Here is a 26,367-nt window from a genome sequence, read left to right on the forward strand (position 1 = left end):
GTTTTAACAGAAGTCAAAATATGTTGCTACCAGGTTTGAAAAGTAGTGCTAAATAAGAGGCAGATGACTTAAAATCGAGGACTGTGAAGAAAAAAGAATAATGCCTCCAGCCTTTATTGCATAAGAAAGATAATTTAGCCAAACAAGCAAGTCTATTTCTAAATCGCAACTCCAAGGACTCTGCGGAATTGTCTGCCTTGGGGCTGCACTGTCTACAGAGGAGAAATCTCAGTGAGGCACTTGGGAAATGCACAGATGGATGGGCATGAGTGGCGATGGGGATCCAGTGTGACAGATACCACACAACCCTTCTTCTACCCAGACTACGGATAAGCAGGGGACCCCAGGAGAAGGAAACAGCGTTTGTAGCTCAGGAGTGATGGCTGAGGCTGAACGCCAGGCAGACATTTTCACAGGGGCCTCGAGTTCATGGAGATCAGGATATACACCCCCACTTCCTTTGCAGGCATGTGGCCCAGAGCAGCCAACCAGCTTCTGTGTACTGTCCCCAGCAGTGGCACCTCCTGCAGTACCTGGCACACAGTATGTCTACAGATATTCACCAAGTGAATCGAGTAGGACAAGCCCTCCTCAACCTGTCTCCAGCTCAATTTTCCATAATTATTCATGTTCGTTTCATCCAATTTTTATGATCTTTTCAAATTCTATAGAGTCTCTTCTCTTGTTGCTAGCACCCACCTATATGAGTTTTCTTATATTCCCAAAACATATCTGGGGGAACAAAGGCTGAGCGGTGATGATTCCATCTTTTTGAGGCATTCCTGGAGATTATGAAGTTTTGAAAAGAAGGCTTCTTTTCCCTTCATGCTTCATGTATTTCCCTTCAGGAATACTGCCAGGAAGAGTAGAGTTAACAAGGTGAATTGTCATCATCATGAATGTGACTGGGGCCATTACCATTCTCACCTTTAAAAGCATTTATGCACCCGTGGTGGGGCTGCAGAGCTAAATACTGAGTGAGTTAAACAGATAAGACGCTTTGCTCTAGAAGCTTGTAATCCAATACTAAGTGGTCTGACACACCAACAAATGAACCTTAAACATGGATGTTAATTAATTGTGCAAACAAATTTCATGAAGAGCTTTTACTGGCTTAGGAGAAGGAACCATTTTCAAACAGATTAGAAATATCATTTACATAAAGCCAAACCCATGAAATATAAACAGGGACTAAGCTGCTTTGATCCACTAATCATCTTTATCTATTCATTAAAAATGTCTCTACAAGACCACTTAGTACTATAGCTTCTTTATATAACTCAAAAGTTAGGCAGAATTATTTGAAGTCTGTGATTCCAACTTTTCCTTAAGTCAAATAGCCCTCCATATTGATCCAAGTCGGTGAGATGCCTAAGGCTGACTGTTATAATGACTAGATTATAAGTGCTGTCGGGGCAGGCATTCTGCCTGTGTGTCCATCAGGGCGAGCCTAGAGCCCAGCACAGGGCCTGACACATAGAAGGTGCTCAATAAATATTTGCTGTGTGCCAAGTACTGCTCTAGGTGCTAGGGATTCTGAGGTGTTTCCTGTGTTGTGAGCGTGTTGTGATTCAGCTCCAAGTGCACTGAAGTTACCCCAAGTTCTTCCATCCCTGTGGCCTCCAGAAAAGCTTTTGCCTCAAGATGCACTTGGTGGCCAGCAATGACTCTGGGTGGAGAAAGGGGTGCGGGGAGGGAGGAAGTTGTTGCTGGAAATCACCAGCAGTGGGACAAGGGGAGGGGTCAGTGTAGAACCTCTGACTCGCTGTGTGTCTACCATGGCCCATCACTGCCCTTTCTCTCCCATCCATGACTCTGAAAAGGGACACATGTCCTTCTCCACTGGATGGAGGCGACTGCTTCCCAATTTATTTTGCTACCATTATGGTCCCGTTACATTCTTGTCTCCACTCAGATTTTTAAAGGTCATGTGTATCTAGAGGCCACCCAGTGAGACGGAAGAGAATAAAATGTCTTACAGGTCCTGACCTCTGGGCTTGACTCAGAAGGCACTGGAAAATCGGGGCCTCCGTTGTCTTGTCTACAAATGAGAGGAGAGCTCTAAACAAACCCACAAAAGCCTGTCTTCAGGTCTCCTGAGGAAGTCCTTGGTGGTTAAGGATAAGAGGTGGGGCGAAGTGGCATCAGCTGTGCTGGGTTTGTTCCCCATCCCGCCTCAAGGGCCCCCCCCCCCGCCCCGCCCAGGTTAAGTAATTAAGTTGCTTTTGGCAGTTCAATCAAGCTTTTCTACTTCAGATGTAATGATCTCTATATAGCGCCAGTTCTTTTATGTTCTATATGAAACTGCACTGTATTTCTTTGAAACGTTAACATGTAAATTATGCAACAGAGATAAACCTACGGGGATTTTTCCATATGGATAAGAGGAATGCAGTGCCTGGTTGTAGTGGACTCTCGGGGTGGGAAAAGCATGAGTCTGGGAAATGGGCCTCCACCAAGTTCAGACAGTTGGCGCCTCCGTGGCAGAGTCAAGGCCAGGCCGTCTGGCTTTCTGTGAAGCACACGTCTCACCAGGAGGAAGCATGATGGGAGGTGTGCTCGCGGACCTCTGGCTTCAATCACACGTCCTCAAGAAAAAGTATATAATTACACTGCCCTCCAGAAAGCACACCCCCTCCCACTGTCACTTTCTCGCCACCAATGCCCCAACCCCCAAGCTCAGCAGGACAGCTGCCGTGAGGCCACTCGTCAGACAGAAGTCACACCTTCTGCCACCTTCTGTGACACCCAGTCTGGTGACCCCACTTCCATGGACAAACTCCGGGCTTCCTGCATTCCTGGCTGGTTAATGTCACCCTTTCTCTCCCACTGAAATAAGCACATCGGACTGCAAATGAGAGAAAGGGATAGTATTTTACGTTAAAAAAATAAGTGTGTGGTTTGCAAGCTTTAGTGTGTGAATGATTATAATATTAATTGTAGTTATACCTGGTCTTATGCTGCTTATCTTACTTATAATTATACTTTTAACTGGCTCCTACATAGAGTACATCATAAAACCAAGATTAGACCAGTGCCTCCCAGATTATTTTCGTGCAAGTCCCAGGTCACCCCGGCTGGAAACAGTCTTTCTGCTGGTTCAGTCCCTGACTGGTGCCCTGATCCCCTTGTCTCAGAATTCCAGGGAGGTGGGGAGGGATGGGGGAAGGAAGGGAGAGAAGACCCTAGGCTTGGGGACCAGGCCCACCTGAAGATGTATCTGTATCAACCCTTTTAGGAACCAGAGACTGGGCCACTGTTATAGATGCAGGAAGATAGTTTCTTATGTGGTTCATTTCGAGGTGTCCCAGACAGGGCCGTAGTGGGGTATATGAGTACTACAGGTTGGCTAATAGTCTGGCACCTCTTTAGAGCGACAGCATTTAAATATTGGTTCACATGTACTCAGATGAGAAGTAGGGTGTCACTCAGAGCAGGAGAGGAGAAGGAGACTGCAGTGGAGACATTCGATGTCACTGTGTCCAGGGCGGTTCAGCTCCGGTACCAAAGTTCCAAAACTCCTCTTAGCAAAACCAAAGTCCACGCACACTTAAAAATGGCTCACAAGGTAAATTTTCTGTTATGTGTACCTTACCACAATTCAATTGTTTTCTACAGTTTTGAAAGCCCTGCAGTTACTTGTACCCATCCTCCTTAGAAGGCAGCCTCTCAGCCATCCACTATGACCGCAGTGTGTGTGCCCCCGCGGGGATGCCACTCCCACCTGCATGATTCCTGCTCGTGTGGTTTCCTCCATCTCCCTCCCTGGCCAGTGATGCTAGAGCAGCCCTCGCAGGCTGCCTGGTCTCCTACTTTACCTCTGGGCCTGGGAAAGCCCCGCCCAATGCCATGGAACATTCCAGGACTGGATGCTTTCCGTTAGAATAAACATTGCTCTATTCAACATAATCTTAAAATGTAGACTCTGTTGGAAGGAGTAACTTAGCAAGTTAGGACTTTCCCAGTGGGTGATGAAATAGGGGGTGGGAGGGTATGGGAGGATGCAGGAGAAATCATCGAGAAAAGGGAGAAAAGCACCAAGGAAGAAGGGCAGAGGGTGTGGGGTAAACTCCAGGAGGACCACTGGTGAGGCTGAGGCCACTGAAGACCGTGAACCCGGGAAGAATCATGTTGAGGGTCAAGGTGAAAGGGAATCAGTGACCTAAATAAGTAAAATCGTCCACATAGTTGAGCAGCCACTCCCTTCAGCAAGACTTGCAACCTCCCGAAATGAGTCCTGTTAAGCGGGTGGTGGGAAACTGGCAAGGTGGTGTGTACCACCCTCCTTCTGAGGAAAGTAAAAGAAAGAAAACAGCCACCGCTTTCTTCAACTAAATGTTTTTATAAGTGACAGCTTATTTACCCATTGAAGAGTAAACCATAAGTTACTTCACCCAGACGTTTATCTCAGAAGAGACAGTTAAGAGATGACATCTAAAAACGAAGTTACCCCAAACATAGCTGAGCCAGGTCTCGTGATGGTGTTTCTACATCTCATCGTAATGTTCCCCATCTCTTTCTAAGCAGTTCTAACGATTCAAAATTGCATTTCTTGGCTAGAATGGCACACAGCAAATGCTCCCCAGAAATCCCACCAGTGGTCTGGTTCAAAAGTAGAACTTGGGATTTCTCTGAAGGGGAGGAACAATGAAACTGTACCAGGGAAGTGACGAAGCATCTTCACGTCTTATTCCTATACCGTGTCTCTTGGTCTCTCCTGCCTCTGCCTCTGTCTTTTGTGTTATGGGGTCTTTTCTTTAATTGGGTACAGTTCTGTCAAACAATACAAGGCTGTTTTCTTTCTGCCAAAATCAAACCACATCTCCAATAATTGGAATGTCTTAATTTACTACTAGTATACGTAACCAAAGAAAATTTTACAGTACTTCCAAACGATTTTCATTTCTTCTCCTTCTCTCCCTGACACCTTCTTGTTTTAGCAAACAAACCGAGCCCTCATTCTCGTCCTTGCCTTTGATGCAGAGCCCCACACACAGAGCCAGCGTGGCACATGGCACAGGTGCCTACCTTGCCCAGGCCCGGGGTGTCCTTCACCTTGTTGACGGCCCTCAGCAGGCAGGGTGGGGCCGGGGGCGGGGAAGTCTGCAGAATCCCGCTGAAGCTGGTGGCAAAGAGAGGTGGCTCGGCAACAGAAGGAGTGGAAGGCCGATGTTTCTTCTTTTTAGAAGATAGATTTAACTTCTGGGCAGCTCTGGAGGGAAAAATTCAGAAAAAGACAATAAAGGAAAAAGTATATTCACAATTCACAAAAAGTATATATTCACAATCAGATATGCTAGGGTCACTTTCTGTTCCTTCTCTTAAAGAAGCCCCTAATTCTGATTGCAGCTAAACGGTTCTCTCTTCTTCCTCTGAGTGCCTGGTGATAGCCCCTGACTGCAACCGAGTGAACCCAGGGAGCTGCCCGATCACTTACACGGCAGAGCGACACCACAGCATTGCACGGTCCTGCAGCTGCGATCTACAAAGAATTGTTGGTTTTCCACAAACACTCAGCTTAAGCATGAATAAAGCTGGCCATCTTTGGGGATACACAGCACCTATTAGGTTAATCATTCCATAACTTCTGGTATAAACTCAAATGTGAGAGACCTTATGAATTTTTTAGAAACTCTAACACCTTGTAAAATCCAAACCAGTCTGAGGAAGAACCACGCGGTGACCACTCAAGGCATGCTGTGGACGTGATTGTGGAAGAAAAACACACACCCCAGCACAACGGGGAAATACAAATCAAACGGTTTTAGAAACATAACACCCAAACAGAATAAACTCCAGCCAAGGTGTAGGGTTCTGAGACTAGGCGTGGCTCATGTGGAAAACAGGCTTTTATGTAGGGTGGTCTTTCACCACAAAATGCAGTTCATGGGCAAGTGCAAGGGGTGATACAGTCAGAACCCACAGAGGTGGCAGAGGACGCAAACAGAAAGGTGAGAGGGAAGGTGCCGCATCGTTAATAACATTGATTGTTCACATCACATCTTCCATCGTTCAAGTGTTCTGCCACACCTAAAACATGACAATCTTATCATAGAGAAGAAGGGAAAATCAGGCAAGGGCATTTCACAGACTGTAACATACTCACTTCTGGGTTCATTCTTGGTGTTTTTCACACTATACTCATGTTCTAAGAATTCCAATTTCCTTACCAAAGGTTATTAAACATTTTAGCTGCTGCTTAAAACAAATGGGCTACCGTGACTTTATTCTACACATCAAAACCTTACAATCCATCCTGTGTTCTTACCAATTGCATAACAGGTCATAAGCAAAGCAGGCCAAAAAGATTAAATCAGCATCGTTTGCACCCCCTTTCCCCCAACTTCCATCTTAATATCTGAATCTTAAGCTCTGGGCTGGTTAGTTTTAATTTTGTATCAGTAATTACCATGCTTTTGACAAATCCCCTGAGCTACAAAATGGCCACCGCACAAATACAGCAAAGAGAATTACCACTTCAAAGCTTAATTTTCCTTAGCTGTAAAACTGAACATCTATTTCACAAGAGTGAAATACAGAGGAATGGGATGCATGAGGAGTGACAGATTTTCATGGAATGATACCCGAACAGTCCCAATGCCATGTGCCAAACTTAGGGACCTCTATGGTGACTCTACTGTAGGGTGATGAAAAATGAAGACACTAAAAGGAGATTTCCACCATGCTTTCTTTTCCCAAACAGCAAAAAGAAAAACCTAGGAGTAATTTTTTCTCATGCTTTCTTTGTCACTCTTCCTGATGCCGTCCCTCTAAAATGAAAGGTGAAGTGGAATTGTTCAGTGGCTGGTCTGGCGCGTCTCTTGGCAGTTTTCCTTATTCTGTGAGATTCTCTCCCTGAACAAACAGTGACTCCTCCAGAGGTGGGTGTGGGCATCGCATTCTTCTGACGCTCACGCCTCTGCTCAGCAGCCCCTTGCTGCTCTCAAGTCAGGACGCCTATAGGCAAAGGAGAGTTAGAAAGAAGGTGGAAGATGATGCTCTGCTAGGAACCGAAAGGTGGTGTTTAATCCATTCACATTAGGATTCTCTTGGATGGCGGCAAAAGGACCAAGGAGCTGCTGTGGGTTCCCGGCCCAAATGTGGAGACAGAGAGGAGGAGTGACACTCAAAGGCAGCTCAGAAGAGGTAGTAGCCTGGTGGCTTCTTTTTTCCTTTTTCTTATCTCTACTACCCATGCCCACTTACTCTCCCCACATAGACCCTGCAGAGGAGGAAGTGAGGGTCCTTGAAATGAAAGTATATGAAGGACATTCCCAGGAAGAGCAATCCAGTGCTCTATTCCCCTCTCTCTCTCCCTCTCTCTTTCCTATAACATCACAATTTCACTGTATTACCGCATCATTCCCAAAGGCATATAAACATGCTATTATTTCTCCCACCTCGGAAAAGAAAACACAAGCCCTTCTCTTCATTCTTCTTATCCAGCCAGCTACTGCTCTGTTTCCTGCTCATTTTTGCAGCAAAACTCATGGAAAGTGTTGTCTATACTTGCTTTCTCTAGTTCATCTCCTCCCTTTGCCTATAAGCTCATTGCAGTCAGGCATGTGGCCCATAGCTCCTCTGAAACAGCTCTTGTCAAGGCTGTGAATGACCTCCACGATTGCTAAATGTCATGGTTCTGAGCCCCATCTTACCTGCCCAATCAGAGCACTGACGAGATCCTTCTACTTTTTTATACTTTGTTCTTTAGGTGCCAAGACATCTATGGTGACAGACGTTAACTAGACTTATTGTGGTGAGCACTTTGCAATTTATACAAATCTCGATGTACACCTGATGCTAATATAATGTTGTATGCCAATTATACCTCAATAAATCAAAACAACAACAAAAACACACTAAAACGATTCTACTCGGATATCCAGTAGGCATCGTAAACTTGCATCTCTAAAGCTAAATTCCTGATCTTTCTCTAAAAAGCTGTATGCCTTTAGCTTTCCCTATTTCAGAAAATGGCAATTCCATCCTTACAATGGCCCAGACATCTTTGCCTCCGCTTTTGCTCACACCAAACAGGAAATCTGTTGGCCGTAATTTCGAAATAGATCTATGATCTAACCCCTCTCACCACCTTTACTGATATTGTCTTGGTCTGAGCCACTAACCTCTCTTGCCTGGATTACTGCAGTAGTCTCCTAACTTGTCTCTCTTCTTCTGTTACCTTCCCTGCCACCTCCCACTGCACTGGCCCAATCTATTTTCCACACAGTTGCCAGACTGATTCTTCTAAAACACAAGCAGACAAGACCCTGCATTTTGCTTCTCATCTCATAGTAAAAGCCAAAGTAACTACAATGGCCTATAAGGCCTTCCGTATATCTTCCCTCATATCTCCCAGACCACCTTTCCTACTACTCTCTTCTCCAGTTACTCTGCTCCAGCCATAACAGCCTCCAAATACTCCTGGTACACTCCCACCTCAGGGCCTTTGCACAGGCTCTTGCTTCAGCCTGGAATGCTCTGCCCTAGATGGAGATAGGCATACAGCTCCCTCCCTTACCTCCTTTAAATCTTCGTTCAAATGACACCTTATCGGTGAACCTACCCTGCACACCACAGCAGACTGTAAGATGGCTGCACCAACATGTATCCCCTCCCACATGCTCTTCTATGACATGAAATTGGCAGTTCTCCATTGAGAGGTGGAATCTATTTTCCTTCCCTTTGAACCCAAGCAGAACTCTGAAATTGCCTTGACCAACAGAGTATGGTGGGAATGATGTTGTATGGTCTCCAGGGTTAGGTCATAAAAAGCAATATGTCTCTCTCACCCCTGGCACTCAGCTTCCACATCACGAGAAGGCCCGGGCCATGTGGAAAAGGCCATGTAGAGAAGAACTGAGGACTCCAGTGAACAACCAGTGTCAACTACCAGACATGTGAGCAAATGAGCCTTTAGATGATTCCAGGTGCCACCCTTCAAGTCTTCTGGCTGAAGCCCAAGGCATCGTGGAGCAGAGGTGAGACATCCCCATTCTGTCTTGTCAGAACTTCTGAACTCCAGAAACCATGAGAGGTAATACACCATCATTGCTGCTTTAAAGCCACTAGGTTTGGGGGTAGCTGGCTACATGGCCACCTACTCCCCATCTCCTAATTTCACTTGCCCTGCATGCCTTACCCACCCACCCTCCCCATCATGGCACTTACTATCTTCTAACATAGTAGATGATTTACTTAGTTATCAGGTTTATTGTTTATTGTCTGTTTCCTCTCTAGAATGTAAGTTTCTACAGGGCAGACTGTCATACCTGCGTGTTGAATGACGTGAATAAAGATTGAAGGAACTGGGAACATTTAGCCTGGAGAATATAAACCTGGAGAAAGGGGAAGGAAGAGTTTTTCTAAAAAACTGTCTTTAAAAAAATGAATAGATAACATGTAGCAGGAAGTATTTTTCAAGCAATAATGCCAGATAGCTTCATAGGCCATCATTTTGAATCTCAGAAAACTTTGTGAGGAAAATAATAATAGTACTCCCATTTAACAGACAAAGAAATGAGTCTTAAAGAGTTAAATCCAGATTCCTTGGACTATCTGACCTGAATTTGAACATCCAGCTGCTTCAGATACTAGGTAGATAATAGGCAAGTTACTTAAATTCTGATAATGTTTATAATGTGTGTAAAGGGCCTAGCATAGCACCTGGCATATAGTTGGCATTCAACAATACTCTCATCATCAATATTATTATTACACATATTATTATCAAGCCTCAGTTTCTGCATCATAAGATAGAGCAAAAATATTTTCAACCCTTATAGACATTTTATGAAAATTAAATAAGAGTGCAGGTAAAGGGTTTAGCACACAGGAAGTACTTAATAGATGGTACTTTGGAGGAATATAATACGTGGTGGAGCTGAGACTGAATCTAGGTCTCTGTGCCCCATATTGCTTCAGATCATCTCTGAATAGGCAGCAAAACAGGCAGGTGAAATGTAAAGGCATTTGGGGATTTATAAGTGACAGGGGCATCTTTCTAAAAATTGGAGTAGTCCATTAGTGGTGGGTCTGCTTCATGAAATAGCTTTTGTCATTGAAAGTGTCCAAGTAGTAGCTACAAAACCATTTACAGGGACTATCAGGGAGATGAAAGCATGCATTGGGAACATCAGATGATTTCCAAAATCTCTTCCAATGCAGTTTCTGAAATGATTCCTGGAACCTCTGTTTCATTTAGGGAAGCCTCTGTTGGCTTCAATGCAGAAAAATAGGAATGCAGGAAGTTATTTGGAGAATACATAAAAAATTACTTCCTTCTGAAAACAGATATATAAGATAAATACATTAGAAGAATTCTAGAATTTAGAAAGCAGTAGAAATCACATTTTAGAGCCATATAGTGTATAAAAACATTTTATTTTAATTTTGACATCATCATCACCAACTGTTTGATCTCTATTTTATATGTTCCGATTTCTTGGAAGTCAGCATATTCTGATCTTTTTATATAGTACTTCAATGGCACGCAGACAGGAGAAGGTTGAAGTACAGAAATCATTCATGTATAATTGTATTATTCAGTGACATAAAGAAGAAGCAATCGTGAAAGAATTGAAAAGGAAAAGACATTTGGGCTAGAGGTGTATTTTGTGTTATTAATACCTTACACAAGTTTTCTTCATAAGGAAAGGGACAGATGAGTGAGTTGTCTTATAAGATTTTAAACAACAAAAAATTAACCTAAAAACCTATTATAAGTAATATTCACTTGTCTCATTCCTACCATGGACAGTATCACATATTTCCTAGAGCTATTCATCTCTGCACACATCTTTAAATATCCATGGGCTTCATTTACTTCTATGAACCTTATTTCATAGAAAAAAAAAGGTGGCCTCTCTAGCAGGCTGAAATTAATATTCACTAAACTCCTATAAGGGAAGTGACACCATGCTAAAGCAGTATCAGACTTGTGAGGAGAGGAGCAATGATGTGAACTTGGCAAGAATTTAAACCTAGTGAGCTCAGATTTTTGCTCTGGGCTCTACCCTTTCTCTCCATTGCCTTACTCATCTCATACAGGAGACAATTATCCTAACACATCAATGTGATGCCATCTGAATTCAGGAATCAGTTTAGAATTGAGATGACCTTCACATGGGACAGTTCCTTGTGCTCATTGGCCAGATCTACCTGGATTTAAAAGAAAGAGGCAGGGCTTCCCTGGTGGCGCAGTGGTTGAGAGTCTGCCTGCCGATGCATGGGACACGGGTTTGTGCCCTGGTCCAGGAAGATCCCACATGCCGCGGAGCGGCTGGGCCCGTGAGCCATGGCCGCTGAGCCTGCGCGTCCAGAGCCTGTGCTCCACGACGGGAGAGGCCGCAACAGTGAGAGGCCCGCGTACCGCAAAAAAAAAAAAAAAAAAGAGGCAAATAATTATCTAGTAAATTTAATTGGTTAGGTGGGAGAGAGTCTTAGGTCTCCGTTATACAGATCAGAGGGGAAACTTTTGGGGCTTTTCTGACTTTTCTTTTTTTTTTTGCATTTGTGTGATAGACTATTTGACCTTGCATTTTCAGAAATACGGAGTGTTTCAACGGAAAGCGCTTCATTCTAAGTGCATCCCATGAGACTTAAGTTGGGGGTCTACCACCCTTAGTGTATAGGGATTACTAATACATTGACCTAACAACATTTTAAGAATTATTAGCTTCATGAAGAATAGAACTTTCGGGGCTTCCCTGGTGGCGCAGTGGTTGAGAATCTGCCTGCCAATGCCGCGTCTGGAGCCCGTGCTCTGCAACAAGCGAGGCCGCGACAGTGAGAGGCCCGCGCACCGCGATGAAAAGTGGCCCCCGCTCGCCGCAACTAGAGAAAGCCCTCGCACAGAAACGAAGACCCAACACAGCCAAAAATAAATAAATTAATTAATTTTAAAAAATGAGTATATGTATCTCTAGGGTTAAGAAGATGTAAAAAAAAAAAAAAGAACTTTCCTTAGGGAATACCAGGCAGGAATATCAGGCAGTATAGTTGTTTCTTAAGAATTCTCTATCCTTTAAAAAATTCTATGTACCATGTGTTGCTGACCACATCCTGAAAGCATTTCATCCTGTCTGAGGGGGGTGTTCGACTGTGAGATGCTTGGATAGGTGGGTAAAAGGTTTATAAAAGTTAAGAGGTCATGCAAGCTCTACTAAATGGGACCCGGGCGATTGATTGGTGAGATATTAACTGAAAAACTGCTCAAGAGGAGGGCAGGGTAAGGCCCTCAGAACCGCCACATCTGCTGCCCAGAGAGGGTCCTGACCCAGGAGGGGGATGAGAGTGGTAAAATTGCCACCGTCAGCAGGTAAAAGACAATCCAGGCTGCAATTCAACGTGACAGTGGCCGGGCTCCAATGGCTTATGTGCCATGATAAAATATTTCAATGCTCTGAGGATTAAGACTGTCTGATAATAAGCAATGACGTGACAGATCACAGCAGCTCCCAGGAAATCCATGGGGTCAGTGACACAGGGGTAGAAGAAAATAAAACGGATTATAAATAGCGAGGATATATGACAAGAGCCCGTGGTCTGAGGCAAAGCTTCTGGAAACAATTAAGATATCCATCTATATGGAAAAAAATACCAGTTATGCTTCACTTTGAAATAACATCTATTTAAAAGTATTCTGGCACTGCCATGAAGCATGTTAGTCATTTTGGAAACTCTCCAAACAGGGAATAAAGAGCGTCCTCCTTCACCTTTCCATTTTCTAATTGGCTGTCACTGAGGTCATTTCCATGCCTCCAGAGACTGAAAAGCTTATGGGTCTTGGGGTTTTTCTGATTTTTATGTAAATGATCCATTTCATTAGAGTAGGAAGGTAATTCATGACATGACTTCAAATAAAATGTTTACTGCTAGGAGACAAAACATGGCTGACCGTTAACCTCAAACAATATTGTGTTAAAACTCTACAGCCAGACACTATTATACTTTGAAAACGGATTGATTTTTGCAACTTACTGCACAGCATTAACCCATAGTGATAATCTCTATGAATTTGCCCTTATTCTTCTCTTAAAAATTTACCCACGCATCAAAGCTTCTAAAAGTTGCCCTCAACAGCTACTTCAGGCCTCAGCAGTTGGTCTTGAGAGTCTACGTCTTATGTTGTAACACTTAACGAGATGCTGCTTTGCAGTGTGGTCTTTCCTTCTGGGTGCCATTAGTGTTGCCTCCATCACTGAATTATTAACTCACTGAAGGTCCATACGTGTTTCCTTTCTTCTGCAGCTTATCTCCTGCCCCATAGCTTTGTACCTTTTTGCAAAGCGTGCACCCGCTCAAGGCTTCTTAATCGATCTAGCCTTAGGAGTCACACCAACATAGGCAAAGTCCCAAGACTATGTATCTGGAGTTCTAGAAATGCTTAGACCTTGGAATGTTTTACTCTTTCTAAAGCATTTTGCACACATTGTCACATCCATCACATCCATCAGCCCTAGGAGGCAAGCAGAGAAGGTGTTTGTACCATAAATTACAGATTTAAAAAGCAACGAAGGCACAGAAGTTACCTGATTTTATCCACAGTCACAGGACTAGTGATCTTCATACCTGGGATCTAGGATTTGAGTTTTCTGCTTTAGACTCAGGGTCGGTCTACCACTTCATGCTGTTATGCAATCTGATACATAGGAGCAGTTATTTTATTTTGTTTGGGCAACATAAAACCAAATGATAATCACTTGCCTAAAAATGAAGACAGAAAAAGCAGTTACATATTTTTGTATGTAACTCAAATCAAATCATATATAAGCATTTACCAATTACTGATCCAGTTGCTTAGCAACATACCTTCACATCACAGGAGGAAAATGTCTCAGCTGAGTGAGTCAGGTCATGCCCAGAATTAGGATGTGAAAGGCAAATTATACGAAAATGGTTTCTCTGTTCCTATAGTCCCAACCCGGAGGGAGTCCTTGCATGACAGTTACAATACAACAGCTACCACCACCAGGCACCATTCTAGGTACCATCCTCCACCGCCTCATGCCTCTCCCTCTACAGACACAAAAAGAATGCTGGAAGCTGCTTAGAAGGCACCACAGTGTTCTGGAAACTCAATCAATCAATCAATATTTATTGAACGACAGCTAGCTATAAACAAAAGAACTATGCAATCCGTAGGCTACGCATGTCACTCAAGTCATCTCTGAGTCACACCGCAGCTGCTCTGTGTTCAAGAATCTACTCCCAAATTGTGGCAATGAGAAGAATCCACACCACCCAACATTACTGAGAACTTTCTACTGGCTCCCCAGCAGCCGAGAAAGAGAAGCTTGGAGAAGCTGGAAGCTTTCCCTGAACTGCTCACCATTCACTCATGCCTAGCGGTACAAAGAAAGTAAAGAGCAAAATTTGAAAACCATACTGTTGGTGAATATTGCTAATCCATTCGTTTCTGGATTTTTCATGGCCCAAGTGAGAATGTTATGGGTAAATGAAAATATGACTAAAGGCAAAAACAACGGGGTGAAAAGGAGCCCATTCATAAACTATTTTTTTCTTTTTACAGAAGCTATTCAAAGTAAAATCTTCTCCTTTGCTGAAAGTCAGGTTCCTAGGAAAGTGTTTGCTGAGACAAGCTCCTTATGTGAAAATAGAAACACTTTCGTACACACGATAAAGCAGGAGATATTTAATAATAAAAGAATTAGCCATTGGCATGGAGGGCTAAACAAGAGTACAGAGCATGAATTTGTTATTTCCTGGCTGTGGAAATCTGGATTTTAGGAACACTAAATAAACACTGTGTCTGTGGCAGAATCTATGACCTGCCAAGGCCCTTTGTCTCCGTCTCTCTGATGCTCTGGTTTCTCAGGGCTCAGGTAAGTTTCCTCGGTGTCTGCTGGGATTTGGAGCATTTTAAGACTCTTCCACTTGTCTTGCCAGGGGTTAAGCCCTTTCAGCTCATTATACGGCAGCTGCTCAGTACTCTGTGGTCTCCCAAGCTCTGTTCACCTCGGGCCGCATGGCAGCGGGATACCAGACATCGTGGCTGATCTTGGCAGCTACCTTTAATATTTCATGTGACGGGGGCTTTGAGGGAGCGCCTTCACTAATGGCCAAGACGCCATCTGCAGGAGGCTAGGTTCCAGGGCCCAAGAGGAGGTTCCCAACGAACTCCTAACGAACTTAATCTCATCCAGAACCTGACAAGTTGTGGCTGCACTCTTTTGGCAGCCTGAGGACACCTGGGCCTTCTTTTTCTATTTCCGTGTGTCCGGCAAACCTAGTAAGTCAGACCCGAACACTGCCGAGACGACCAGCTCTGGTCAAGCCCTAGAGGAAAACATGTCAGAAACTGGGAAGTTCTGTCTCTGAGCATCAGTGACCTCAGAAAAATGCAACTTGCTTCAGGCCTCATCAATCTTTCATATTTTAAGGGAGAGCACCCCACTCTTTCAAGGACACTGGAGGATCGAATAAACCAAAACTTATTCTCATTTGATGTGTAATATAAAAGTCTAAAGGAACATACTGCTGATTTGTAAGCTGCCTTTGATGCCATGTGACATACACTTCAGCTCGTGACTCCATAGCTGATAGCTTCTTTATTTCATTACTTGTCTCCACGCAGACATGCAAGGCTACACTTTCTTCCTGCCTGCTGATCTGGCGCGGTAGACTCCAACTCCGACACTCCTAAGGACTTTACTGAGTAGGGAAAAAGCTGAACGGGCGCAGAGGTCTGGAGGTGCGCCTCCAGGGCACTCTGCTTGAAGGGTGTTGACTACAGATGCCCTGGATAAGGTCACGTTGGGGTAAAGCACAGGGCAGGCACACTGCCCCATCCCTGTGGGACACAGCCTTGCCTGCTGTCTGACCTGGTGACAGTGGTCAGGCACCTGTTTTGAGGACTCAGCCACAGCTGCGCTCCAATTCTCCCCACTCCTGATACCACTCTATAGCCTGTGCCAAACCCTGGTCTTGGTCATCCCAGACTCCTAACCTGGCTTCCTGATCGCCTACATCTTGGCTTCTGTTTGCCCACTTGAGTTCAGCTTAGAAGCCTTCTGCCCCAGCCTGGATGGATCTCCTTGTCTTTCTTCCTTATTCGCACTAAGGTCCTCATGCACCTTTCCCTGTGCCAACTGATCGTCTGGCCATCAGTCCCTTCTGACCAGATGCTCCCTGCTGCAGAGCTTTAGGTCCCTGGCCTGATCTGCCCAACCCGAGCCTGCTTAGTACCAGGGAAACCAGGGCGCTTCCAACCTCCTCCAGAGCCAGAGCTTTGCAAATTGGGCTCAGTGAATAAATTAAAAGAACTGTAGGGCTTCTCTGGTGGCACAGTTGTTAAGAATCCACCTGCTAATGCAGGGGACGTGGGTTCGAGCCCTGGTCCGGGAAGATCCCACATGCCACGGAGCAACTAGGCCTGTGCACCACAACTACTGAGCCTGCGCTCCAGAGCCCGCGAGCCACAACTACTGAAGCCCATGCACCTAGAACCCGTGCTCTGCAACAAGAGAAGCCACCGCAATGAGAAGCCCGCGTGCCGCAAAGAAGAGTAGCCCCCGCTCTCCACAACTAGAGAAAGCCCGGGCACAGCAACGAAGACCCAACACAGCCAAAAATAAATAAATAAAGTAAAAAAAAAAAAAGAGAACAGTAAACACCTAGGCCACCAAATCCAAGTCAGTGCAATTGTTAAGTTTAAAAATCCATCCCCAAAAAGTTGGTTCGGGTTTTCTGTAGTTAATTGCTAGTGCTGCTGTCTTTCACGGACATTAATAATTGAGAATTGGCTGGTCTTCTTGAATGGAATTGATAAAAACCATGTATCTACAATCTAGCTATTTCAGTTGCTTATAAATAAAGAGAGAAAAAGACGATCATAGGCTAATTCAAGCCCATTCCTTGTGGAATGCCAGTGTCTGACTTTTCTGCAGAGAAACAACTGTCCATAATATATGTATGGATATCTACTACATTGCAAGAAATAGCCAAGTAAAATTATGATTCCTTCAAGGAATACGCATATTCTAGATAATGTGATTTCAAGAATCTAATGAATCTAATGTTCTTTTCATTCCATCATGTGGCCTTTTAGATGCTAACGCCAGGAGTTTCTAGTTAAATCATTTATACATATGCTAATGTAATGTTCAAAGGGAGAAACTGCATGATCTGCCGTAAACAGAGAGGCCATTTAAGAGCCAAGGGTAACCACTGATTCCCTAGTTTTTCTTAATATTTATCTTCCTTAGCTGTTTGGTAGAAAATTACCTTGAAAAGCATAAGAAACTGAAAAGCAGTTGTGTTGTTCACGTTTAACGTCTTTGTTTTCAAAGAAACAGTGCTTTATTCTCATTTTTCCCATGCTTTGATCATGTAAAATTAAAAACTGACACGAAATTACATACTTCAGATATAAGTTGCTGCCTGAAGCAGCGAGCTGCTATCAAGGTGTGATGGCTAGAAATGGACCGCGGTTGCAAAGAAAACAAAGCCTTTAATCCATAACTCTTTGCTCAATACCTGTAGCTCTCTCAGAGCAAAGCTAATTAATTGTCAATGCTGGGGGACACACTCTGTGGTTTGGGGGCTTCTTGGTTAATTAAATTTGAATGGAAGCTCTGTTTGCTAATGTAAGTAATTTCTTTTTTCCCCCTTTAATATCAATATTTCTTTTTATTTAACAAATTATTTAGTATAGTTGAAACCTGAGGAAATCATTAAGTAAGTTATTTCCAAGAACAATTTGTAAGGGGTCTCTGCATTAAAAAAATATGAGCCAGACACAGCAGTGGCTCAGAATGCCTGCCCCCATGCCCTCTATTGCAAGGCCGCGCAGCCCCAGATCCAGGACAATCTTTTAGACTGTGGGTACCTCAGCAGCCCCACTAGAGGGAGAGAGGTAGAAACTCACAGCCCCGCCCCTCCTATTTACTTTACTGGCAGGTCACTTGGGAGGAAGTCTGTGCAGATCCCTGAAAAACATGGCAACAGCACACTGCAATAGAGTGCACTCCTCATAGGCACATTCAAAGGCTGTGAAGCAGAGGAAAGGAGGCAGCTTCTGTTTTCAATAAAGTCGAGAGCAGACGGCCTAGGTGAGAGATTGCTCCAGAGCAGAATAACTTGTGAAAGTAGGACGGATCTATAGTAATCATGGCCTATTAAGACTCTAGGGGGTGGCAAAAAGGAAGGAAATTCTGACATGTGCTACAACATGGATGAACCTTAAGGACGTTATGCTTAGGGAAAGAACTCAGGCACAAAAAGACGAATACTGTATAATTCCTCTTGTATATGGTACCTAGAGTAGTCAAAGTCCTAGAGACAGAAAGCAGAATGGTGGTTGCCAGGGACTGAGGGAAGCAGGGAATGGGGAGTTACCGTTTCATGTCTAGAGTTTCAGTTTTGCAAGATAAAGAGTTCTGGAGATGGATGGTGATGACGTTGCACAACAATGTGAATGGACTTAATGCGACTGAACTGCACACTTAAAGATGGTTAAGATGGGTAAGTTTATGTGTACTTTACCACAGTAAAAATTTTGTTTAGATATTAAAAAAAAACAAAAAGGACTATAGGGGCTGGTTCGTTCCTGGGGTTCAGCACCAAAGAAAAAAAATCAATAAAACTATAGGGGCAATTTTTTTTGTGACTTTGCATCAAAGCTGCTAACAAAGACCTATGCTTTACTTTTTGATGCATCTACTTGCTTATTTGATTATTTCTGCACAAGCAAGGCAGTTATGCTATGAAGTAGCCTGGGAAGGGAACAGGAAGTAGGACTGGATGCCCATCTCCACTGCCAGGACGTGGACCCGACCATTAAAAATGGATGCTCTCCACCGCTCCCATTCCACTATTGCCCTTATTCTCTAACACTGTGCCTGGGATTGTTGGGGTCTGGACACGCACGCATGTGTGTGTGCGTGTGCATGTGCGTAAGTGTATGTGTATGGAGCATGGGTAGGGAGGGAGAAGGCAGGAAGAATACTAAGGAAATTAAATAATATAGAATAATAAAAAAGATAAGGCACTGGATTCCTCCCAAGTAATTCACATCTCTCTCAGCTAAAGTCTTTAATACATTCTTCATAGTTACTTTTTTGTCTTGTAGCGAAAAAAAGTATTTTTGAAAAAAATGATCAAAAAATTAACAATTAAACTGGTATAAAAATTATTTTGAAATAAATTGTAGGCAATAGAGAAATGTGTCAAAATACAACAAGGATTTAGTTCAAATGTCCTGGTTAACTCCGTAAAGAAACCTGAGCCACGTCAAACTGCACATTGAACTGTTGTTTACTTTAGTGGGCCTGTTATTTTTAGGTAGGTGAAATTTAAAATGGGTAAAGTTAAATTTTTTATGCAGTGGTTACTCTTAGTTATTAGAATCCTAAGTTAAATGATCACCATTTTTGCAGAATTTGGAGCATGATTACATTAAGAACCCATGTAAGTTTAAAGTACTATCTCAACTTACTAACACATATTACAACGTTCCAGGCTCTTTCATGCCTATGATTTAAACAGGCCTCAAAGAGTCTCTGGGTGGAGAAAAGACTTATGTAAAGGAAGTCGTGTGATTCAATACATGCTCCAACAAACACTGATTTAGCATTAAGTACTTTAGTATTTCAGAGTTCCCTCAAGAGGCAGAAAGGAGAAACAGTCCAGAGTACACATTGCGGAGCCAACTTGGCTGGGTTCAAATCTTCTGTCTGACACTCATAGCTCTGCGACTTTCCTCAAGTTCCTTGACCTTCGTGTGCCACAGCTTCCTCAGCTGTAAAACAGGATTCAAGAGTGGCCACCTCGTGGGGTTGTTGTGAGGTTGAAATGAATATACATATTCTTAGAACATATGTCTTCAAACAATTCCTGGACCATAGTGAACACCCAGTAAATGTCTGCTTGCTACAATTATTATTATAATAAAATATTAATATGAAAGCTATATCTAAATGTTTCTTTTTAGAGATTCTTTCCCATAAGCTTCTTAAAATATAAATCATAAGAAGCAAGGTAAAAGAGATGCCTTGGCTTTAAGCCCTGCTACATTCTGAGTCAGCTCAGAACACGGCCCACCAGGGCTTTCTGATGTGTTCAAGTCCTGGGCATCTTGAAGGGAAGTTTTGGTTGTGCTGTTGGCTGGGAGGGCCTTATTTATAGCAAAGAAAGGTCAGAAAAGAGGGCAATGTCAGTCGATAAATCGGGGTGTTCTACAACCTTAAATCAGATGTCAGGGAAATCTCCGTCAGTGCAATTGCTTTGGCCTGAAAACCACCGGCCGAAACTAGATTCTTATATCAACCATGTGACAGAACGACCGGGGCAGGACAACCAATTTTCACCCTCACCAAGACACATAAGGCAGTGTCCTGGGGGCACTTGGAAAAATCAATACATATGCAAAACCAAAATACTGTGTTAAGCAAACTAACACAGTGGTTTACACTGGCCCACAATTTAAACTGGGTGTAGACAGTATCATTTTCCTTAATGCACTGGAAATAAGTTGTCTCTGCTGTGCAAAGGCTGAGAGAACCAGACTGCCATGTCTCTCACACCAGCCAGGCACCTGCCAGTGTGGCCCCCAGTCAAGATGAGGGCTGGACCAAAAGCATGACTTGCCAATACTGCTTTTTACAATTGGCTGTGATTACTGTGTCTTCCTCATAATACTAAAAGTTCCATAAAGTCGGGAGCCATGTCTGTCTTTCCTACAATTGCGTTCCCAACGTTGCCTGGTCCACAGTCAGCATTCCATAAACATGTATGTAAGGATGGATGGGTGGGTGGATGGATGGATGGATAGATGGATGGAAGTGGATGGATGGATGGATGGATGGATGGATGGACAGAGGTGGCCCAAAGTTAATGACAGTAAAGAAGACAGTCTGTCTTCCGGTCTTCCTGATATGGCAGCCCTATGGTCCTCACGTGCTTCCCGGTAGAAAAGTTTGGAAACATTGGTCTAGGTGGAGGTGATTTATATTTAAGGATTTCTCCAGCCCAGAGGTTCTGCAAGGCTATGCACTGGGGCATATTTTGATATATTTACATTTCTAAGTATCTTCCAAAACAAGCTTGTCAGGTTACATGAACAGGTCCTCCATCATCTGTGGGAAAGGTGATTCTTTTGATTCTTAGGGGAACTAAAATAAGGTTCTATCTATTTCTTTTTAAAGACTTTGGCACAGTCTAACCTGAGAATTCCCAGATTCACCAGTATCTTTGCTTCTTTGACTCCATACCCACACCCTCACTCATCCTGCTGTGTTCTCTAAGGAAAGGCATATGGTCAGAGCTGGTGCTTAATTATCTCCTGCTTCCACGTAAGTTTCATGCAGGGCTTTTGTTTATTTCATTTCTTGCCAATAATGGTGCCTGGTACACAGTAGGTACTCAATAAACACTGTAGAATGAATGAATGAATAAATAGACTTTTGGGGGTTTGTTTTTACATTTGGCTTGCTTCTTAAATGACGATAATCCATAAAATATTTTGTGGTATGGGATTTTGCACGCTATCATGTTCATAAAACTAATAATTATTGTGTTCATGACTAGTCTGTGTCCAGCATTTGTTGTAGCAAGCCTTTGGGGGAGGGATGTTTCTGAAGTTGCCTGTTGACACAAATATCCTCACTGGGTTCTCATGAGTTAAAGGTTGTAGACTTCTGTTTCATAAGGTTAATTCCAAAGTCATTTGATTAGATGTTTCTTTTTTCCATTTCTGACCTTTAGAAAAGAAACCATTTGCTCCCAGACCAACAGGGGAGGGCTCTCTCTCTTTCCTCCAGAGGGGGCTCAAAGTCCACATTTCCTTGGCTTATCCCTGGGGTAGCTCTCCTGAGGCCAGATGCCTTTAAATACAGCTCACATTTATCGCTAACTAACTGATGAATCTTTGATTTTTTTTTTTAGAAAAATAGATATTTGTCACAATCATATTTTCAAGGTAATTAAATCAATACTTTTCTATTAGGCTGTCAACAAATGACAATTCAACAATTCAATTTTAATCCTGCTCTGCATTTCCCCAGGAAAAAAAAATATGGTGAAGTCAAACACTTAATTTTATCTAACTTTTCCCCCTTATTGAATGCTCAAAACTTCTTAAAGAAAACAAATGTAAGTCTGAGTTAATATAGCAAATTCTCTATTTCAGGGCACGGGCATCCATTTTACGTGGAAGTAAGTTTCCGTCTTCTGAACTTGAATAGCTCCCTTTCATTTTATTTTAAAAATAACTTCCCATTTGTATTCTTTACATCCATGTCTTACCTCCTTACAAAGCTGTAAGCTCCTGGAGGATATAGCCGGTATCTTATCCAAGTATTTATCCTCCATGTTGCAAGGGTGTTATGAACATTTGTGAATGAAAGAATGAATGCATATGTGGACCCAAGAGTGAGTATGTCAGAGTACGGTGGTTCTCACTAACTCTGCTCTCAGATACTTCTCACAGTTTCCTTTTCCAAAACACCATTCTTCAAAGATTTAAAAGCCAACACATGATCCCTAAGGGCTCTCCCAACGCTAAAGTGCTTCTGTAACCACTCAGATGCTTTGACTTACTATTAAAAGCATCTAAAACATTACCCCACCCTTCTTTGGCGTTTTAGAAGGCTCATTAGTATCTTTCCCACTACCATGAATTTGGGGCCTGTACCTTAGTAAAGTAACTGGTTAACAGGCAGGCTGCTTACTACAACGGTAAAAAGACTTTGAATTACCTGAAAGGTAATCCTGTACTTTTTTTTTTTTTTTTGCGGTACGCGGGCCTCTCACTGCCGTGGCCTCTCCCGTTGCGGAGCACAGGCTCTGGACGCGCAGGCTCGGCGGCCATGGCTCACAGGCCCAGACGCTCCGCGGCATGTAGGGATCTTCCCAGACCGGGGCACGAACCCGTGGCCCCTGCATCGGCAGGCGGACTCTCAACCACTGTGCCACCAGGGAAGCCCAATCCTGTACTTTTAATATACTTTCCCAGTGACTTTTTCTGACTTTTCAAGTGAATTCAAGTTGTTTGGACTCAATCTCCCGTTCTCTCTCCTGAGCAGCTCTTCCTTTTCAAGCAATGATTTTTAGAAATGGATACACAGATATCATGAGTTAACCAGTAGTCTGAGACCACCCACCCACACAGGCACAGAACCAAGGTTCTAAACACAGGGTGCGGCCATTCCTATACATCCTCTCCCTTGTATCAATACTACTTGAATCATGTTCTACTGTCTCCAATCAGCTGTGAAAATGTGATGTGATTTCAAATCATGTTAATGTTGTTAATCCATCATCATTATAATCCCTATTCAACGGGATATATTACTAGTCACTGCCTATTTTGAGACTCCAAAAACGATTTTGTTTTAACCATGTAATATGAAGATCATTTCATGACACGCATGCACTTTCATGCTTCTGTGTATAAACGGAGGCTCCAGCCAATTCCCGTCTAAAATGCCCTCCCCTCACTGCCACCTCCCTACTCATCCTTCTAGACTCAGCTCTAATGCCTGGGACTCCTTCCCTACAGCCCAAAGGAGAAGTTATCCTTTTCTTCCATATGTTCTGATCGTATTTTGCCGATAGACCTACTCTGTGGCTTATCATATGGTGTATTACACTAGAATTAAGTTGTGTCCTAACCGTACCTCTCCTTGATCCACTTTTGAATCCCCCAAACTTACAAAGTGCTTATGACATATTAGGTGTTCAGTAAATGTTTGGGTACCAAAGCTTCCCGCCCTGAATCTGAACTGCAGGCCTATATTTTAAAACGAGATATACATAGCGTAAACTACTGATTTGATTTTTATTAAAACTCCCAGTAGAGTTTGAAACATAATACAACAGAGATCGAAATTTGGACAGATTCGGTTACAGCTGCCAAAAACTAAATGCTGGCAACTCTTTTTCCTGTCCCCATTTATACATTTAACCCTCTTCCTATCCCAAGTGCAGAATTCTTCCCCACACTTAGTAATCAACACTTAGTAATCAAAATACCCAGAGACAAAGCCCCCGATGGTGGGGCGGGCGGCGAGGACAGCAGCCATGGCGGGCAGCCATCAGCCCAGCCTCCCTCCCCACTCTCCACTCACCAGCTTTCAGTCCCCAGTATCTAGGGACAGGCTGGCAACTGGAACTTTCTGTTCAGCTGACTAGAATGTGCAAATGACAGTTTTGGCTGTCAAGGAGCTTATTACCTAAGCGAGGAGCTTACATATTTATGAGCTGACATCTCAGATTTGTGGCTTCGCAGTGTCCCTCAACTACCCTTTAGAGCAGCCAATAGGCATAGGAAGGCCTTGCAGCCTCATTACTTTACCCCACATCTCCGCCCTCACACCAAGATACAGCAGGTGGCTCATTTGTGGAGACATCAAGGATCAGAGGAAAGGGAAAAATGAGCCTACACAACTCCTGGGCTGGACCTGAAGAGGTGAATAATAGATCCACAGTGCACTCATTCTAATGGCAAAGGCAGCTGCAGCGGGGCTCTTCCATATATATATGAATATATACATCCCTACAGAGTTGTCTGTTAACAAAGCACACCCATGGACATGATCTCATGTCATCTCTGGCCATCTTATGGCTCTGCATCAGGACTGGCCATTGGGAACGACTATTCCTGTTAAACATGCTTTCTCTTCTTCATGCAATAAAAAAAAAACATTTTCTGAAGGAAAAACAGACCTAACACCAAGGAAGAGCTGTTTTATCACGGGACAGAGTTCAAGCATTGCTCTGGGAAAACATAACCTCCAGCGAGAGGGCTCATGAAATGCAGAAAAGACCCACATATGGGGCTGGGATCCAAACTCAGGCTTGTCAGACTCCAGAGTCCCTGCTCTTTCCTTGCCTGAACTGCCTCCATGATGAAGCTGAGGAAGTCGACGATGTTGATTTTCTGTGCCCCAGGACCCCTTTTCTTCCTCACTTCCCACCTCTGCTCTGAGAACCCCATTTCCCTCCTGCGTCCTCTGGGCAGCTGGGACCTGCCCCGCCCACTCATGCCCGGGAAAGTGAAGCCACACAGGGCTGCCCCCCAGGGGCTTGGGCTTTCAGAGCCTTATCTCTCCCTGTGGAATGAGAAGTTCGGTCGCTCACAGTTTCAAACATCAGAGCCTCTGGCCCACATAAAGCTTGTCCTGTTTCTATGACAAAGAATGGGTCCGTACTACGAGGACAGTACCGAAAAAGAATGCTTTTTTGTTCCACTAAAACTTATGCATCCTAGTACGAGAAACCAACTTAAAATACTAGTACTAAAGGTACACTGTGCCTCCTACAAACTTAAAACTAAAGGCCGTCTCTCATCAAAGCCTTTCACATACTTTCTTTCATTTTTTCTCCACTCGAGACCTACGTCGGTGACGGCAGGGACCCTTCACTCATCCTTCTTTCACTCACGCATCCATTCCGCAAGTGTTTATGGAGCAGCGTCCTGGTCTTGACACCAAATGCACAGCTTCAGACAGAGGTGGTTACAGCGCAGTGGGGAAGGCAGGGGAGGCGAAGCCTTGCCAATGCGAGTGCCTTGGAATTGCAGAGGGGGGGCCCTGATCCGGCACAGGGGATCAGGGTAGATCTCATAGAGGAAAGAGGAGGAAGGAATTAACCAAGAACAGGAGCGGGGGAGGACAACTGCCTGAGGGACCGGCATGCATCGAGGCATGGTGAGTGACAGAGTAACCTGTTTAGGGACAGAGAAGTGTTTCAGTAGGGACGGAGCACGGAGAAGGGGTGATACCTTCCTCAAGGTCACATGGCGATTACTAACAGAGCTGGGGCTAAAACACCCAGGTCTTGACTCCTACCCAGTTCTCTTTCTGTCCTATCACACTGTCTTCCTCAGGATCCCCATCACTTAGGATGTGGGTCCTCTGTTGAAAGTGTCTGGCCGACAGGCCCACGGCTACCAGCAGAACACGAGGACAGCGTCCTCCCAAGGATATGACCAGGCACCGTGCTAAGCACCATGTATCATCACTGAACTCTCGCAAAACCTGAGGAGGTAAGCTGTGCATGCATTTTACTGAGGCAAAGAAGAGAAGCTTAGAGACGCTAAGTGATTTACTGGCCAATAGCTCAACTGTGCAGAGTAACTGTGGGTCCTGCTGAATTTAGCTGTAATCCAACAGCAGCTCTTCCGTGGACTCCTAGAGGAAGGCAGCGACAGAAGGCAAGCCCTTCCTCCTTAGGAAAGCTTGCAGAGACATTTTTCACCCAGCAGATTCCTTCTCCACATTTACTGCAGACACATTTCTCCCCTGCAGTCTCTCCAAGAGAGCGGATGGGCAAAGGAGGTTAAGAATGGACACGATGTGTCAACAGGCCACGGCTCTGCAGCAAAATGCCCCAGGAACGTGAGGC

At 43.9% G+C, this 26,367-nt stretch overlaps 1 protein-coding gene across 1 annotated transcript in view; it reads right to left on the reverse strand.

Moving 5' to 3' along the window:
- The window catches only part of KIF26B (kinesin family member 26B), a 168,373-nt gene extending 142,352 nt beyond the window's left edge, over positions 1-26,021 (reverse strand). The window contains exons 1-3 of the mRNA XM_089909873.1: positions 25,812-26,021; positions 14,954-15,105; positions 5,029-5,212 (exon numbers count right to left, since the gene is read on the reverse strand). Of these exons, the coding sequence (XP_089765999.1) occupies positions 5,029-5,212; positions 14,954-15,105; positions 25,812-26,021 (546 nt within the window). The remainder of the gene's footprint in view (positions 1-5,028; positions 5,213-14,953; positions 15,106-25,811) is intronic.
- Positions 26,022-26,367: the final 346 nt, after the last annotated feature.

This window comes from Delphinapterus leucas, chromosome 1, assembly GCF_059928025.1.
Source record: "Delphinapterus leucas isolate spDelLeu-1000000601 "Yukka" chromosome 1, BTC_Dleu_Yukka2, whole genome shotgun sequence".
Lineage (NCBI taxonomy): Eukaryota > Metazoa > Chordata > Mammalia > Artiodactyla > Monodontidae > Delphinapterus > Delphinapterus leucas.